Source organism: Gossypium hirsutum, chromosome A07 (genome assembly GCF_007990345.1).
Source record: "Gossypium hirsutum isolate 1008001.06 chromosome A07, Gossypium_hirsutum_v2.1, whole genome shotgun sequence".
Lineage (NCBI taxonomy): Eukaryota > Viridiplantae > Streptophyta > Magnoliopsida > Malvales > Malvaceae > Gossypium > Gossypium hirsutum.
Genome location: NC_053430.1, coordinates 55,769,794 through 55,781,945, shown reverse-complemented (window position 1 = coordinate 55,781,945; position 12,152 = coordinate 55,769,794). Strand labels below are relative to the sequence as shown.

The 12,152-nt window shown below is 33.8% G+C and overlaps 1 protein-coding gene across 3 annotated transcripts; it reads right to left on the bottom strand.

The window, feature by feature from the left end:
* Positions 1–273: 273 nt before the first annotated feature.
* Positions 274–9,419, bottom strand: LOC107962066 (probable tyrosine-protein phosphatase DSP4). Of its 3 annotated transcripts, none has more exons than XM_016898294.2 (6): positions 9,004–9,419; positions 8,809–8,902; positions 1,160–1,217; positions 1,038–1,081; positions 781–941; positions 274–692 (listed from the first exon to the last, which is right to left on the bottom strand). In XM_016898294.2, the coding sequence occupies exons 1-6, from the start codon at positions 9,255–9,257 to the stop codon at positions 659–661; spliced, it is 645 nt and encodes a 214-aa protein (XP_016753783.1). In that variant the 5' UTR covers positions 9,258–9,419; the 3' UTR covers positions 274–658. The 3 variants fall into 3 exon arrangements, with proteins under 3 accessions (XP_016753783.1, XP_016753786.1, XP_016753784.1); XM_016898297.2 differs by having other exon boundaries at positions 862–941; positions 9,004–9,416; XM_016898295.2 differs by having other exon boundaries at positions 826–941; positions 9,004–9,415.
* Between the last annotated feature and the right edge of the window lie 2,733 nt (positions 9,420–12,152).

The window sequence follows — 12,152 nt, the reverse complement described above, 5'->3', positions numbered from 1 at the left end:
AACCCATGCAATCAAAATGTAAAAGGGAAGAAGCATCTTTACAAAACATAAAAAGGAGGCAAATCACTAGTTAATATACAAATTACATAAAATGGCTATAATAAACCAAATTGAATCTCCTTTACCATATTTATGATTTGAAAATGTTTTTATAAATTATGTGAAAATTAAAAAGTTTCTAATATTTTTAAACAAATACATATTTTCAAGCATATCCATGAGCAACTTCAATATTTAAATTACAAAAATTTCAAGACCTATAACTCCAATCCAGAAACCTGAAATAAAATCATTTTATTATACTTTAAATGATAAATTAGATTTTTGGGACCCGAATATTGGACAAGTAAAATTTTCACTAATCGAAACCTGCAATGATGGCGATTCAAGTTCAGTCAATTTGTCTAAAAAACTGTCAAATAAACAAGGAGATGTAATAGCTACTTGATAATTGTTACATCCGCCATGGCAAACAAGTAAAGAACAGAAGAAATAGATCGGAACGGAGATCCGACACACCAAACAACATTGCAGTGGGACATTGCTTCTTCTAGCTACCCCTTTTATTGGTGTCGAAGACAGAATGATGAATAATAATAAGAAGCAGAAGAATTCCCTAACCGACGAAATGCTATTCCGGAACTCATCGCCTTTTCTCCTAATTAATCCTATGCAGGACCGAGCATTCTCCGCTGCAAACCACAGGAAAAGCACAAGCTGTTCAATTACATGGGGTTTCGTTTTTTTTTTTTTTTTTACTTCTTCAAGCAAGAAAATGACATTGGCAGATGCTTTAGGCTAGAAACATCAAACAACTCCATAAACCTCTGATCCGAAACTCTAGCTTTTGCGGCAGCAAACCTTTGGTACTCGTCGAACACGGATGACAAACACCATCTTTGCAATTTCCTCAAGCATCCAACCAGACAACCAGTTCGGTGCTGGAAAATAAAGCAAAGCAATATCATAAGTCTCAGATGGTATTGATCAGTCGAACTCAGGTATGAAACACTGGAAAAAAACCAACATGCACATACCTTCCCTCGATTACAATGAATTAAAACTGGGTGATTCCTAACATCTGCATAGTAGAGAAGGCAAAATTAGAAGTCCTGAAACCAATGAACCACGTTTAAAATAGCTAGAGATGAAGTCTAACCGAGGACGAGTTTTAAAGCTTCACGAATCGTATCCTCTGGAATATTTACAAATGGCTCCTGGATGAAATGTGTATATTAGTTAATTTCTATCATTGGATACTGTTAATATGGATGGTTTTTCTTCTGTCATTTTTGCCATAGCTTCTACTTAATAGCCACCAAATGCAGAATACCCACAAGCTTTAGAAAATGTTTCTGATGTGTAAGATCAGACTAAGCTTGCTATAAATATCTAAGTGAGTTCTGTCTAGTTGTTGGGTTTTAAGCGGGACCATTGTGACCCCTCCAATTTAACTGGGAATTTTCTTAGTATAATTGTTGGCATAATAATTATCTAAATATTTCTGATAATATTGTTATTAATATTATCGTCGCTTCCGCAACAATTGGTATCCGAGCCAAGGTTTTGTAGTATGCTCTGTGTTTGCAGCTTAGTCTGATCTTACACATCAGAAACATTTTCTAAAGCTTGTGGGTATTCTGCATTTGGTGGCTATTAAGTAGAAGCTATGGCAAAAATGACAGAAGAAAAACCATCCATATTAACAACTTCCACTTCGTACATTTTGCCGAGGATTGGAACTGCAAATACGAGATTTGTAGTGGAAATTTTTGATGGAACAGGTCATTTTGGCATGTGGCAAAGTGAGCTTCTAGATGCCCTCTTTCAACAGGGTTTAGATATTGCCATTGAGGAAGAAAAACCAGAAGGGGTTGATGATAAAGAATGGAAGACCATCAACCGATTGGCATGTGGTACAATTCGATCATGTCTTTCCAGAGAGCAGAAGTATACATTCAGTAAAGAGACTTCTGCAAGTAAATTGTGGAAAGCATTGGAGGAGAAATTCTTGAAGAAGAACAGTCAAAATAAGTTGCATATGAAGAAAAGACTGTTTCGTTTCAATTATGTTCCTGGTACCACGATGAACGAGCACATTACCAATTTTAATCAGCTGGTGGCTGATTTGTTGAATTTGGATGTGACTTTTGAAGACGAAGACTTGGCGTTAATGTTGTTGGGATCGCTTCCTGAGGAGTTTGAGTACCTTGAAACTACTCTACTTCATGGAAAATCGGAAGTAACTTTCAATGAAGTAACTGCTGCATTGTATAGCTATGAACTACGCCGAAAGGATAAGTTGAAAGGTTCAGGTGAAGCAGCAGTGGAAGCATTGGTAACAAGAGGTCGTCAGCAAAGTCAGTCTAATGGGAAGAGAAGAAAGTCCAAAGGTCGAGCTGTTGCCAAAGATGAATGTTCCTTTTGCAAAGAAAAAGGACATTGGAAGAAAGATTGTCCAAAATTGAAGAAAAAAGGGAAGACTCCGCAAGATGCAAATGTTGCAGAATGCAATAGTGAAGCAGAGTCAGACTTTTCTCTTAGTATGACATCTTCAACATTATATGCAGATGAGTGGATCATGGATTCTGGTTGTTCCTATCATATGTGTCCCATTCGGGAATGGTTCTTTGAATTTCAAAAACTAGATGAAGGGGTTGTTTACATGGGTAATGATAACACATGTAAAATAGCCGGGATAGGTTCAATTAAACTGAGGAGTCATGATGGATCTACTAGAATTTTGCGGGATGTACGATATGTCCCAAAGTTGAAGAAGAATCTCATCTCTTTGGGGTCGTTAGAATCTAAAGGCCTAGTTGTGACAATACGAGATGGAGTTCTTAAAGCAACTTCAGGAGCATTGGTGATGTTGAAAGGCATAAGAAAGAACAATCTGTATTACTACCAAGGTAGTACAGTGGTCGGGACAACAGCAGCAGCAATTTCGAGTACCAAGAAGGACGCTGAGGCAACACAGCTGTGGCATATGCGTTTGGGCCATGCTGGTGAAAAATCCTTGCAAACTCTAGCCAAGCAAGGATTATTGAAAGGTACAAAGACTTGCAAACTTGAATTTTGCGAGCATTGTGTTCTGGGAAAACAACGAAGGGTGAAATTTGGCACTGGGATTCACAATACTAAAGGTATTCTGGATTATGTGCATTCTGATGTATGGGGACCGTCCAAGACTCCATCACTTGGAGGAAGACGTTATTTTGTCACCTTTATTGATGATTTTTCCAGACGAGTTTGGGTGTTCCCTATGAAGAACAAAGATGAGGTGCTTGAAGTTTTCCTTAAGTGGAAAACTAAAGTTGAAAATCAGACAGGAAGGAAGATTAAGGTTCTCCGATCAGACAACGGTGGAGAATATAAAAGCGATCCTTTCCTGAAGATATGCCAAGATTGTGGCATAGTAAGGCACTTCACCGTAGGTGGAACACCGCAACAGAATGGGGTGGCAGAGCGTATGAATCGAACGCTTGTGGAGAAAGTTCGATGTATGTTATCTAATGCTGGATTAGATAGAAAGTTTTGGGCTGAGGCTGTGACGTACGCTCAACATCTCATCAATCATTTGCCATCATCTGCTATAAATGGCAAGACTCCTTTGGAGAAATGGTATGGAAAACCTGCTACTGATTATGACACCTTGCGTATTTTTGGTTCTATTGCATATTATCATGTGAAAGAATCAAAGTTAGATCCAAGAGCAAAGAAGGCTCTATTCATGGGCTTCAATGCTGGTGTTAAGGGGTATCGTTTGTGGTGTCTAGAGGCAAATAAGACGATAATCAGTAGGGATGTTACCTTTGATGAATCTGCCATGTTGAATAAGGTAAATCCAGAAGGAGTGAGTAGTACTTCGCAGCAGGTGGAGTGTACTCCGCAGCAGGTGGAGTTTGAGCAGAGTGTGGTAATTCCAGCAGAAGGTACCACTAGTGATTCTTCATTGGCAGATGCAGAGTCAGATGAGGAAGAGGTTTCTACCCAAGAACCTCAACAGCAATCAGAGCCAATTGCAGTCAGAAGGCAGAGACGAGAAATTCAGAAACCAGCTCGTTTCACTGACATGGTAGCTTATGCACTTCCAGTTGTTGATAATATTCCATCCACTTACACCGAAGCCATTCAGAGTTTAGAGAATAATAGATGGTTAGGTGCAATGGAAGAGGAAATGCAATCTCTAGAGAAAAACAAGACGTGGAAGTTGGCACAACTACCAAAAGGGAAGAAGGCGATTGGTTGCAAATGGGTATTTGCAAAGAAAGAAGGATTTCCCGACAAAGAAGATGTTCGTTACAAGGCAAGGTTAGTGGCTAAAGGCTACGCTCAGAAGGAGGGAATTGACTATAATGAGGTATTTTCTCCAGTTGTTAAACATTCCTCCATTAGAATTTTGTTGGCCTTGGTAGCGCAGTTGAATTTGGAGCTAGCTCAACTTGATGTGAAGACCGCGTTTCTACACGGTGATTTGAAGGAGGAAATCTATATGACTCAGCCAGATGGATACAGGGTTGCTGGTAAAGAAAATTGGGTGTGTAAACTTAGCAAATCGTTGTACGGATTGAAACAATCTCCGAGACAATGGTACAAACGATTTGACAGGTTCATGAAGGACCAGAAGTACAAAAGAAGCAAATACGATCATTGTGTGTATTTGCGCAAGCTTCAAGATAGTTCCTACATCTACTTACTCTTGTATGTTGATGATATGCTGATTGCAGCAAAGAGCCAAATGGAGATTGATAGACTGAAGGCTCAGTTGAGTAAAGAGTTTGAGATGAAGGATTTAGGGGAAGCTAAGAAGATTCTCGGCATGGAAATAACTCGGGATAGAAAGAGGGGCAAACTTTGGCTGTCACAAAAACAGTATTTGGAGAAGGTACTACAACGTTTCGGTATGTCTGAAGGTACAAAACCTGTAAGTACCCCAGTTGCTCCTCATTTTAAACTAAGTAACCAGTTATCTCCAACGACTAAGGAAGAACGAGAGTACATGGCAAAAGTCCCATATGCAAATGCAGTTGGAAGCTTGATGTATGCAATGGTATGTACAAGACCAGATATTTCACAGGCTGTTAGTGTTGTTAGCAGGTACATGCATGATCCGGGCAGGGGTCATTGGCAAGCTGTGAAATGGATTCTGCGGTATCTCCAAAATACCATAGATGTCGGATTGGCATTCGAGCAGGATGAATCATTTGGTCAATGCATAGTTGGATATTGTGATTCTGATTATGCAGGTGATTTGGATAAGCGACGGTCTACAACTGGCTATTTGTTTACTTTAGCGAAAGCGCCAGTTAGTTGGAAATCTACCTTACAGTCCACGGTGGCTTTGTCTACAACAGAGGCAGAGTATATGGCAATTACAGAGGCTGTGAAGGAAGCAATTTGGCTTCATGGATTGCTTAAAGACTTGGAAGTTGGTCAGAAACAACTTAAGGTATATTCTGACAGTCAGAGTGCTATTCATTTAGCAAAGAATCAAGTTTTTCATGCACGAACGAAGCACATAGACGTTCGCTATCACTTTGTGCGGGAAATTCTCGAAGAAGAGGAGATACTTCTCCAAAAGATTCACACTACGGAGAATCCTGCAGATATGCTGACTAAGGTGGTTACAAGGGCCAAGTTTGAACATTGTTTAGACTTGATCAATGTCCGACACATTTGATATGGCGTCGTTGGCGCAAATTTGAAGACACTATTGAAGTTTGTGTTATGAGAAGATGTTCGAAGATGTGGAATATCGCCAAGGTGGAGATTTGTTGAATATTGGCAATATCCCACATTAGGAAAAGATAGAAAGGGAGGGGGTTTGGTTTGTTATATATAGAACCCCTCCCCCTTTGGTTGTATCATCCCAAAAATCTTCTCCTTTGTAATATTTCTAGAGGAAATATTAATTTGGTAGTGTCCGAGGACGTAAGCTAAATTGGCCGAACCTCGTTAAAACTCTGGTATTTTATTTCTTATTTGTTTGCTTTTATTTAATAGCTTTATGTTGGTTATATTTATTTAGTTATTATTGCTATAAATATCTAAGTGAGTTCTGTCTAGTTGTTGGGTTTTAAGCGGGACCATTGTGACCCCTCCAATTTAACTGGGAATTTTCTTAGTATAATTGTTGGCATAATAATTATCTAAATATTTCTGATAATATTGTTATTAATATTATCGTCGCTTCCGCAACAGATACATCATTTCAAAGTAGGTTCCATGCAAGAACCGAGCTTTTCGACATTTAACTAGTGAAGGATAGAAACTAAATGGAATCCTTGTTGTCGAGACCAACAATCCTACGTTCATCACTGCTATGCTACTTGAAAACAGGTAATGTATTTTTCCATATATTTGAAGGATTTTTGAAAGACCATATCCTTATTAACCCATGTCCAGATATGCATCAAACAAAAGCATAAAAGACAAATACCTTACGAAAAATGAAGAGTCAAAGTAGCACAGTATCACTACTTACTGCTTCTAGTTATATATATATATATATATAACCCACAACTACAAGCCATACGACATGAAGATATCGATCGCTTTAAACAATCACAGTATAATATAGCCTACATTGCATTGCACTTTATTTAACCTTCTATGAGTAAGTAAGCTTCATTGCAATTTCAGCAACCTCGGGGATACATGTGATGTGATGATACAAACGGACTCTTTTGCCAACAATTGTGTAAAGCTCATGCTGCAGTAGATAATTTTACCAATTACCACCTTTCCAGACTAATTATCTTATTTTGTTTCAGGATTGAAATTGGTATATTTTTAGTTCATTCTCTAGCACTATGGTGACTCATAAGCTGTAAATGAATAGAACGTTGAATAAATAGTTTGGTTTCTGATCGTTTACCAAACTAAATAAACAAACATGAACAAGATTTTGAAATTCGTTTATTAAACGAACTGAACACGAACAAACTGAACACGAACAAAGCTTGTTCAGTTTATTTATGTTTATGAATAAGCTCGTTTATATTCTTTTAATAGATTATTTAAAACTTGTTTATTATTCAATTATTATATAAATTAATAATATTATTGTTTGTGTATTTATTTTATTTATAATATAATTATTAATATTTATATTTAATTATTTGTAACTAAAAAAATAATATGTATGTTTATTTATTGTTATTATTCAAAAACATTATTCGTAAATATGTTTGCAAATATAAAGGTTTAATGTTCAAGAACATATCTGTTTAACTTAAATGAACTAACAAAAACACAAATAATTTTAAAAAAAAATAAATTTGAAATTCTTAAGGAACATGAACCAAACATGAATAAGCAAACAAACATAAAACAGAAATTTATTCATTCAAGCCCGGTTCAATACGACCCTAGTAATTCACTGACATGAGAAGAAGAACACGGAAAAATGAAACGAGTTTTACAAATAATCCGGTAGGGTATTAAAGATGATAAGGATATATTGACAGCCAACTATAATATTTCCATTAGCTATGAAGTAAATGTGAAGCAAATGGCGAGGCTTAACAAGTTTGTAAAATCAAAAATTCAAAATACAAAGATATTTCATCACTTAATCTTGCATTAATGATAAAAGAGGCCTCGTTCCATGGTTGTGGTCATTATTACCTACTTAAAGACAACACCTACGAGTTGTTAAATTTAGAGCGGGATTTACTAGGTTTTTGTTTTGTTTTGTGTCTTTTTTTTTTTTTTTAATAATGAACATAGGGCTCGAACTTTGACATGAGTGCCAAAGACGGATTAATACGAGTAATGTTCAGTTTTTTTCCTTGGTGTTGGATGTAGATACTTGAAAGAAAACGAAAAAGGTAGTTGGCGATATAATAAGCAAAGCAAAAAACAAGTGACTTGATATCTTTCAAATATTGAAGCACAAAGGAGTATATCATTACTTACTCGGATTTACTTGCGGCTTAGTAAACAAATATTCCAAAACACACACACACAAACAAAAAGAAATTCACACCAAGCTATAGCTACTGTTGCATGCTCAAACAAATCACGAACGCCAAAAGCATGACCAAGGCGTAGTTTCTACTTCCTGATTGCTTTTCTCAGATATTGAAATTCACATGAAAGGGGAAACATAACCCTGAGGCTTTATTACTTCTTAGAGGCTCACTTTATTCATAGAAAGAGGCTAGACTTTAAAATAATTCCTATTATGGTTCATTCAGGAAAATTTCACATTAGAGTTCAATTTCTTCACAAATGAATATATAAAACTACATTCCAATCTCAAAATACATGCACAAGTTATCACTAATGTTTTGATTTGAATCTCAAGCAAGATTTGGAAAATTTTAATAGAAAATCATGGTAATACAATCTATGACTATATGCATAGCTTAAAAAAAAATTAGTCAATTCAGAATTTTAATGAAAAATCATCAAATATTTTCCTCATTAAACAACTAAAATTTTAGGAAATGAAGAAAAATTAACTATGTCTTTCCAATATTCCAACTATAATTTTCAAGGAATTTACAGCAAAACGTTTGAGCTCCTTCTCGAATGCATTTCTCATTATTAACTCTTAACACCCAAAAAGGAAAGAGCCACCATTTGTATCATATCAAATAAGCCTAATTGTACAAATCAAACTCCCAAGCATTCATAAGCATATGGAACCGGAATTCCCTTTTCTTGCTAATGAATTAATGATAGCTTGTATGCATTTATTATATATAATATCTCCTAAATGAATGATTTGATCAAACACCATCATCAGATTTGCAATCAAAAGCTTAAATTGCAAAGCGAAATTTAAGAAAGTGTTACCTTGTAACTTTCAATTCCAAACTGAAAAAGCTTGATTCCATTGAACTTTAAAAACTCAGTGTTGGCTTCTGGGTATGGTTCAGGACACAGATATCTAGCATTTAAAAAAAAAGGAGTGAGAAAAGAGGACACCCTTTTAACTCAAAGTAGAAAATGATTGATTTGCATGTCAAAAAGAAGAAAGTTCGGTCTTACATGATGGAGGTGAGCTTAAGCGTTTGAAGGAAAGAGAAGTTGGCAGAATCAGGGAAACCAGACCTGAAGATGCCATTGTCAACCATAGCAAAGTTCAAAGGAGGAATCAAGTTGAGGTCATCTGAAGTCGACGACAACATGTCGACGTGGTGGTCAACGGCGGGGGCATATTCTTCTATGGTTCTGCACATCTGATGGCTACGAGCTGGCTGTTGGTTTAGGCTTAGTTTGGTATTATAACTGTCTTCTTTCATGAATGAAAATGTGGGTTTTTGTTCAGAGTGGGGCGGCGGCGACAGTTAAAAGTGGGGATAGAGGAAGGTGGTGGTTAAAAGTGGAGGGAGAGGGAGTTAAAAGGAAGATGGAGATTGGAGATGAACATGAACATGGTTTCCTTATATAATCCAACAAAATGTTTTTTTAATTTATTTATATTTAATTTCTTTTATGTATAAAGAGAAACTTGAGTACAAAAAGTGAAAAAGGAGAGTGACGGACGGGAACGCCGTGGAACTCACTGGTTGCTTTTTTGGGCTTTAAAACTTCTATTCTTTTATGATTAGGGACACATATTTTCCAATAAAAAAACTTGAGTAAATGGGTAAATTTTTATTTCCTTGAAATAATTAAAAAATTATAATTTAGTCATTAAATTATTTTAAAAAATTTATTTAAATTATTGAATTATTAAAATTGATGTTTTATGATTTTTCTTGTTACTAAATTATTAAAATTGATAGTATTTATCTATCTTATTAATTAGCAAATTATCGTTTGATATTTATTGACACATAATTTTTTTTAAAGAAACTTTAATAACTTAATAATTTAATTAATAACTTTTAAATAGTTAAAAGTCAAATACACCAAATAATAATTTTTTTAATTAATTGAGTAGCCCATAATTTAAAACTTTCTCATACCAGACATCGCAATTGGAATCCGGACCAAGTGTTTAAAATTCTAAGATCTCGTTAGCAATTGATTTACGTAAGTTGAAATTCAGTTTACAAATTTTCGTTTATAAATACTATTTTTTAACTTAAAAATATAAATATTGTTGTTGCTGGTAAATTTTGTATTGAAATAATATATTTGAATTGTCTAATTTAATTATTTAATCTGATTAGAAAATTTGAATATAACAAAGAGGTCTCTAACCTGTCAAATTTGTTTTGATTGTGAAAGTTTTATGGTTGATTTGTCTTTTCCCCAAGATTTTTTTGCTCTGTTTTATGCTTGAAAATTACATTAATAATTCGATTATAAGTTAAGAATTTGTATTAAAATTGACACCCACTGTTTGAGTAAATATGATATAAAAATAATATGATAATAGTAACATAAACATCATATAAATATACAAACAAATAAACTTTATAAATATAAGTTGGTAAGTCCAAAAAATATATATATTAAGCTACCAAATAAAAACACAAGTTCAGAAATGGGCAGGCAACAAAAATAAAATATATGATATGGGAAAGAGAAAGAAAAGAGGAGGGGAATAAAGAGTACATTCTAAAGAATATGCTTTGGGGTATAAAATAGTTAGTGCTCCAACTGCGAGACCTAGGCGCCACGTACTTTCTCCATACTACTTTATTTGTTTTATAAATCAAGCTCATTTAAAACAAAAATTACACCAATTATTTGTATCATTTTTTGTTTTATTTTATCATGATTATATTTTTATATAAATTTATTTATTTGTTTTAAATAGAGTATTTTTTTTAAAAGTAGATGTGAGGAAGGGCAGGTGAACTTTTTCTTTTGAACGGTGGATATGAAATGGTTATAATAATTGTTTGTCTTATCTTATTCCGCTTCACTTTATAAAATTATTATTTTATCTTTGTACATATAACTATAAAAATAGAACAATGTATAATGTATAATTGACATTTTATGTTTAAATATTTGTTATATTTTAAATAGATTAAAAATATTAAAGATAAGTAATAAAAATGAAATTGGAGCAAAGTGGGATGGGAATTGATGCATCAAATATCTATGGAAGTGATAGTGATATTTAAGATTATACATTCGTATAGAACGGAACAGATGGTAGAACAGAGTCTGCTAATTGTGAAGCGATGATAAATTTAGCAAATTCTATCCCCGCCCTGCTCTATTATCTTCTTTATTTGAAAACTTAAATTTTGGTCTCATTCTAGGTAATTTATGTATGGATTTTTAAATATATATATATTGATATAAATATTATAATGTATGTTATTGATTGAATATTCTTTCAATTATTGAGTTCAACCATGTTTTATAATTATTGGTTTTGTTTATAATTATTTAGATATATTATTTATAATCGTATCGCTATTATAATTTTACTTAATTTTACTTATAAAATTAAAATATATATATTGTATTTTGATTTTTTATCATATCCTTTTCTTAAATATTACAAAAAAAAAGAAAAAACAAACAAACAAGAACTTGCCCTCTCATGTAATTTTTTTTTGGTTTTTTACATAAATAAATTAAAAAAAATTATATACTGAAATAGGTTGTCAGCTGGATTATTTACGAAAATGGTATTTTTTTTAATCGCGCCTATCTGACAGGCGCAACTCCTTTTTTATATTAAAATATTTTTTTCGTTTAATAAAATAATATTAATTTTTTCTCGGATCAGTATATGACCCGTGTATAGATACAAAAATGGTATACGGGTTGCACCTATCTAACAGCCGTAACTAGTTGAGCCTATCTGACAGCCGTAACTGGTTGAGCCTATCTCAAAGGCATGACTGGTGGGGCCTACAGGCGCGCTTGGTGCTTAATTTTTCTCCTATATATACCCCCGAAAATCAAATGAGCAACAAACACAAAATTTAGCAGAACGGAAGTAAGAAGATAGAGAGAAGAAAGAAAGAAAGGAAAATAAGAAGATTGATAAGGTATTTTAGTTTATTTCTTTTTAAATAGAATGTAGAGTTTTGTTAGTAATTTTATTATTTGAAAGTTATTTTGTTAGGCTATTAATTTTATTAGCTTTTGAATGAAAAATTTTGCATTAAAAATTTCATGTAACTTTTTTGCTATTCAAAACTGTTTTGAGAATTTTGAAAATTTTTTTAATAGATCTAGTATTGAAGATGGAGAATCAGTTTTTCATATGTGTTTATTTT

What these genes read in the sequence shown, in the direction of transcription:
- LOC107962066 (XM_016898294.2), bottom strand. Translation starts at nt 9,257, where the DNA reads ATGAAAGAAGACAGTTATAATACCAAACTAAGCCTAAACCAACAGCCA. An exon ending in TTGGAATTGAAAGTTACAAG is followed by an intron (nt 1,218 to 8,808) that starts GTAACACTTTCT and finishes CATTTCATCCAG; the next exon opens with GAGCCATTTGTAAATATTCC. An exon ending in AGCTTTAAAACTCGTCCTCG is followed by an intron (nt 1,082 to 1,159) that starts GTTAGACTTCAT and finishes TCTACTATGCAG; the next exon opens with ATGTTAGGAATCACCCAGTT.